This window comes from Rhizophagus irregularis, chromosome 25 (genome assembly GCF_026210795.1).
Source record: "Rhizophagus irregularis chromosome 25, complete sequence".
In the NCBI taxonomy this organism is placed as follows: domain Eukaryota; kingdom Fungi; phylum Glomeromycota; class Glomeromycetes; order Glomerales; family Glomeraceae; genus Rhizophagus; species Rhizophagus irregularis.
The window spans coordinates 1,239,538-1,245,777 of NC_089453.1; the positions used below are offsets into that span (position 1 = coordinate 1,239,538).

At 34.2% G+C, this 6,240-nt stretch overlaps 3 protein-coding genes across 3 annotated transcripts; 1 reads left to right on the forward strand and 2 right to left on the reverse strand.

Annotated features, from left to right (window-relative positions):
- Window positions 1-921: 921 nt before the first annotated feature.
- OCT59_016751 (uncharacterized protein) lies at window positions 922-1,504 on the reverse strand (the record flags this gene model as incomplete). Its single annotated transcript, XM_066145884.1, has 2 exons — window positions 922-989; window positions 1,174-1,504. The coding sequence occupies 2 exons, from the start codon at window positions 1,502-1,504 to the stop codon at window positions 922-924; spliced, it is 399 nt and encodes a 132-aa protein (XP_066003622.1).
- Window positions 1,505-2,979: 1,475 nt separating this feature from the next.
- Window positions 2,980-4,070, reverse strand: OCT59_016752 (uncharacterized protein; the record flags this gene model as incomplete). Its single annotated transcript, XM_066145885.1, has 2 exons — window positions 2,980-2,997; window positions 3,060-4,070. The coding sequence occupies 2 exons, from the start codon at window positions 4,068-4,070 to the stop codon at window positions 2,980-2,982; spliced, it is 1,029 nt and encodes a 342-aa protein (XP_066003623.1).
- A 559-nt stretch (window positions 4,071-4,629) lies between these two features.
- OCT59_016753 (uncharacterized protein) lies at window positions 4,630-6,240 on the forward strand (the record flags this gene model as incomplete). Its single annotated transcript, XM_066145886.1, has 5 exons — window positions 4,630-4,927; window positions 5,002-5,234; window positions 5,302-5,574; window positions 5,765-5,935; window positions 6,007-6,240. 5 exons carry the CDS (start codon window positions 4,630-4,632, stop codon window positions 6,238-6,240), a joined length of 1,209 nt encoding a protein of 402 aa, XP_066003624.1.

Below are 6,240 nucleotides of genomic sequence, written 5' to 3' on the forward strand. Positions count from 1 at the left end.
TCTCATATAAGGTACTATTAGCTTTTAATTGTTGCTTTATAATTCAATTATAACCTTCAACTCTTGCAGTACTTTCAATACCAGCCGTGAAAATTTTATGAAGGTATGCTTGAGCTCATGATCTAGAATTTTGATCTAATATACGTAAAAGATAGTCTTTTGCTATTGGATAATCAATAAGTAATTTGTTCCATTTTTGCTTAAATAGTGGTTTACATAAACTATTGCGGCATTGATAGAACTGTTTGATGAAATCGTCCCATTTCTCACCTAATTTTGCTTTCAAATTTTTAGGTAAATTTTGCGCAATATGAAAAATACAGTAAGCTGGATATGTTTCAGGAAAAATGATTGGAATTGCTGCATCAAGAGCTGGATCAGCATCAGTAAACATAACAATTGGAGAGTTTACACAACGGAATTCAAATGATGAAGAATCGGTGTATTAAGAGCCAGTTAAGAATCGGGACCAATCAGGTTTCGGTTCTTAACCGGCTCTTATTTTTTTATCATTAAATAATCAGTATCCCGATAGGCCTATTGATTCTATTATATAAGAAGCCGATAGATTCTAAACGTATATCAAATTTGATCAGCTGATAATAAGTAACAAATTGATTACCTTCGGATTTCCCGATGACTAATAAATAAACACCCGATCTATCATGTCTGTCATTTAATTTATAAATAAAGCATCGGTAAAAGCATCAACGTAGTACGATAATAATACGATAGAACATTGATATTAGACGGCGAGAAATTTAAAGGTTTAATAATAATTATTATATATTTATTTATTTGTATATTTATAATATTCATAATATAAAACATGATTGATATTACAGTATTATTATAAATTTTAAATATGAAACTTTCTATTGATCGGTATTACTGACACATATTTCCGGGTTTCTTTTCGTCCTATTGAAAAAGAACCTTCAACAAACCGACCCAAGATACTGCTACATGTAGGGATAATACAATCCCTGCTAAGATCATAAAATTCTTTTTTCCATAGTTCTATATTGCACAAATTTTCATCGCCATTAATTGTGCAATGAAATCTAGTCTTGTGATTTTCTGCCGGAAGGTACCACTTTACAAATGCTAGGGAATGATTTACAGAACCTTCCGGAAAATGTATAATATGTTCAAAATAAAATTGAACAATACCGGGATAAGTATCTTTAGTATTATCATGGAGAAATTGGGATAATATTTTGGCCGATGTGACGTGCCTTTTAGAATACATTGACCCAAAAACTTCGGATCCAATTTTTAGTCGTCCATAAGTGTTCACTTTTGGTAATACCGGTATAGCAGAAGGAGCAGCATGGATATCTGATAGTGCTGCGAAATCTTTTCCATAGGCATTGCGGTAATATTCAACCAACAAATCTAATACTTCTTTTGAAAGGTTGGTGTCTATCCTTTTAGGATTAAGAAAAGTACCTGGAAAAGGTTCGAACCTGTTCCCGGCCATTTCTTCCACGTTTCTAGACATTGATAAAAATTCCCGGTAATCTATTCCATTAATTTCATCATGAATTACAAGACTGCCGGTAGTTTCTTTCGGTGTAATTAGTGTGATACAAGTCGATAAATGTTGATGGTCTTGGGCGCATGAAGAAAACTGATCGAAGAGAAATTGAATTGAATGGTTTTTAATAATTCTGGTTCGATTCTTCTATTACTGCTATGATACGATCCTATAAATATAGACTATTTAATAAATTGATTTAATTATATTGATAAGTTCGGAAATCTGGAATTACCTAATAGACCGTTCGTGCGTTCGTAACTGAAACACCAGAACGCGTATAATGGTCCATAGTCTAACGCACAATGGCAAATATGTAAGCATAAATGTAAATTCGGCGTAATTTTTTCTGCGCCGTAATTTTCTTCAATGAGCTTTGCCACTTCTAGAAGATTTTTACGAGCTTCTTCTAACCCATTCGTTGTTATAGATCTGCATACAAGAATATTGCATGCACGGACAAAATTGGCGAGTATCAATTTATCCGATTCTTGAAGCAGATCCCATGTTATGGAAGTGGCATAAATTAAGATAAAAGTCTTCCATTGATCAGCGGCGAACCTTGAAAAGCCTTCACCTGTAGCAATTTTGTAGGGAATTCTACCGATATCTGCTGGAACTTTTATTGCATTTGCCCTTTTTTGCATTGTTTCTAAATCTTTTTGTGTCAATCGGCCCTCCTCGATCCACAGTCTGGTCACGATCCACTTAGCAATACCCAAGAACAAACAATGCATTGGATCCACTGTGAGAAATCGCACTGAATCAAAGTACGGAAGTCGATACATTTCTGACCACCGTACTAAAGTATTATGGACGTGACTATTTCTAGCATCTTTAGTATTGCAATTCAACCATTCTCGCGCATCCCTTCGAACCTGGTTGATATCTCTTTCGACAAACCATTCATCAATATCATCAAATCCGCCAAAATTCGGTTGATTTCGATCATCATATTGAGCCTTTTTTAAGCATCTATGACAAGCCACTCGCGCAGAGATATGACCGCAGAGTTTTCTCGCGGCTGGAATATCACATGAGCAGCATATTACTGCGGCTCGAATAGATTTTCCGGTAGAGCTTTCGTATGTTTTCGATAGTTCAATCCCATTCCATAACTCGATTAATTGATCGATGATGGGGCTATATAATGGTTTAGTTGATGTAAACTAGGCTCATTTGGCCCCGGAATTAAAGCCATTGTCAAAATATTTGATGGCTTGAATCTTTCATTTCGAGGCAGGTTACATATTACACCATATAGAGCTCCTATACTATAAGTTGAATTATCGAATGGTTGGAACCAAAGTTCGATATTTAACATGATGCGCAAGTGGCGGTCTGAGACATCTTTCCGGAAAAATGGTATATTTTGACGATGATCCTGAAAGGTTTTCCAGATCTTTCCGTCATAAATATCATTCAAAAATTGAGAATCGTTACGGTCCGCCCATTTTCTACATAATTTCTCAAATCCTTTTCGATTATACATTAATTGTAATTGGTGTTTTAAACTAACAGTAGGGAACGTTAAAGAAGGTTGATAGATTGTTCCGTTAGTAACCGGAACTTTCTTAGCAAGTGTAGCATTGCACTTTTTTCTTTGATTTGCCATCGGATGATCCGGAAAATCTACGTAGGTACAATGAATTGTGGCTGGAACTTGGTAAGGGTCGTTAGTTGATACTTCTGTTACATTATACAATTTGCAACACTTTTCACACGATGCGAATTTGACAATATGAGCACAGACGCCAAGTTTTTTACGTGCCATATACAAAGATGTAGGAAAAGAATTGTACGTGTTTGCATCCAAAAGAACCAAAAGATATCTAAAAAATTTGACTAAAGAATCGGTAGTGACATCGGATAACTTATATCTCTCTTGATATAATAAGATCCATAAAACAATCCAATGAAAGTCTTCAGTAAAATCAATGAAGGAGGCTTCTGGATCATCGCCGTATGTATTTTCCGGTGCGTCAAACCAGCCGGATGAAGATTCATTTGGTATTTCTTCGATAGGATCAAAGTCATTATCAACTTGATCGTTTTCTTCATCATCAGCATCACTAGTATCATCATCTGAAATACTTTGTTCAATAACAACAATAGGGTATGATACATTCTTGGAATTTCCACTACCGATATGTTTTCGTTTATCTTTCGATTTGGCTTTTGATGATTTCGATTTTTTGGGAAGAAACGAATAATTTTCCTCATCAACAATAGGTTCATGATGACCATCATCTGAATTATGTGATTCTATTTCCATTGGATCATTCAAGAGGTCTACCGATGTATCTTGGTTTAGGTCATCAGATGAAACTTGATTTAAATCTATAATTTCTTCAATAACTCCTCTTGGTCTAATATCCCTTTTTAAACTATGACTATTTTTTGTACGTGGATCAACCATGTTACCTTTACATTTATTGCAATGACACGGAACTTTATTTGATGTTTTCTGTTTAAAATTATAGGATTTCTTTACAAAGACAGCTTTTGTTCTTCGGTATTTTCTCGTCATTGTAAATAATAATATAAAAAAATTTTATTAAAAATGAATTTCCGGTTCTTCGATGAACGGATATATTAGTATGATTGATAATTGACATTGTTGACCATATTAGGTTACTATCAATTTATTGTATTTATTGTATTTAAATCAATATAAGTTCCTTTATTTGAATCAAAAAAAGCTTATACTTCAATAGACTATTTCGTTATTTTCAATAGACTTATCGGCATGAAAAAAAGGAAAAAAAAATTCAATCAAAAAAAGCTTATTTAATAGACTATTTCGTTACTTTCGACAGACCTATCGGTCCTCATATGACAAAAAAAAAATATATATAAAGACCCCTTTCTTCCCACGAACTGATTTTTTTTCTCTGCCATATCATTATACTTTGATCTAAATCATTAAAAAAAAAATCGTAATCATTACATTTAATCTAATTATAGGAAAAAAAAAATATTATTAATAATCATAATATTTTAATTGTGGAAATAAATAAAGGTATAAAAGAACGTCTTTTACCTTATTGTATTGTTTTTTTTTTATCCTTTAACAAATTTTGGTAAAAATGCGTGGAAGAAGACCTTTCAAAATTAAGAAAATAAGCTTAAGACGCTTATCTACAACAAATTTAACCTCTTACAACCATCATCAAACAAACTCAATGTCACCACATCGTCGTCACCGTTATCGTTCAAGAAGGAACAAGTCTAGACGTTCTTCTTATTCTAATTATTCAGATAGTCGTTCACCAAGTCAACAAAGAGGACGTTCGACTACAAGACATAATAGGACTAATTATTCAGATAGTCGTTCACCAAGTCAACAAGGAGGGTGTTCAACTACAAGATATAATAGGAATGATGGTATGGTTATAATATAATAATTATGTTTTTTATTTTACATATTTTGAATATAATGTCATGATTTCAATTTACAGATATCGAAGCCCTAAGCAGAGCTATCACTGCACTTACGGAAGAAGTTCGGACCCTCAAGAAATCTCAAACAAGGAACGACCTACAAGCTGAATGGCCATCAACCCCTCAGACAACACCAGTTCCAAGGAGTAGACAAAATACATCACTCACGCCAGAACCAGAAACTGGATATCGTCGACGTGCTCGGGTTTTGCTTGAAGATATGGACGAAGATCAATATAAGTTGTTCCATGTGAGTATCAAGTAACTATTGGTTATTCAGCAAAATTTTTTAATCGATATTTTTTTATAAAATTAAGGATGAGGTCGTGCAGATACTTAGCGGTCTCGATAATTCATTGCAATTGGATCATACCAAAAAATGGGTAGAAATTGCACCACACGTTTCAAAACACATCATGAAGGAGATCGCTAGAGTCTTGGCCGGAAGGTTTCAATACAAAGATATAGAATTGAAATGGGTCTTACAGAATCTACACCGCCATCGTAGAGAAAGCTGGATGGTTAGCCTTGATCCGGATAAGACTAGATTTGAAAAGAAGAGAAAAGGAACGAATTCTCGAAGAAAAGATGTAAGTACTGAAGACATCCGAAATATGAAATTAAAATCCTTGATCTTGTTCCTTTCTATCCTAATCACTAATATCTGATTGCAATAGAAAAAAGAGCGACGTCAGAAAGGCATCGAGCATATGTTCAATATTAATGATGCCTCGCAAAGCTTAATTTCAACCGTCATCATTATCTTGGGAAGAATTCAAGGAAGACTGTGAAACCATATTTAATGAAGGAGGATTCCACAGTGATGAAGTTTCTGAAACTGATGAAGAGCTCACCAAAAAAGAAATCGAAGATCATGTTCGTCCTAAGAATAAAATTGAAACGGATAAACATGTTCTTCATGTTTATGACAAGCCCTGGAGGTCACGTCGTGTAAGTATCAAATAAAACAATTGTATAGTTATTGTATACATTTGCTTATTATCTCTTTTTCATTTTTATAGGGACGTAAATTACTTCGCTTGGCTGACCGAGTTGGTGAGAAAATAAGTCATGTAAAACTTTCACGACATCGTTGGTATGATGATAAAACGTGGATCGACGAGTCGAAACCGCCTGAAGGTGCCCCTGATTGGTCGATATCGCAGTCGTACGGATCCGACGTACAACCACAAGATGAGATCGATAATATCGATAATATTAATGATGAACCTAACGAACTTGATGAACAGGTTTAA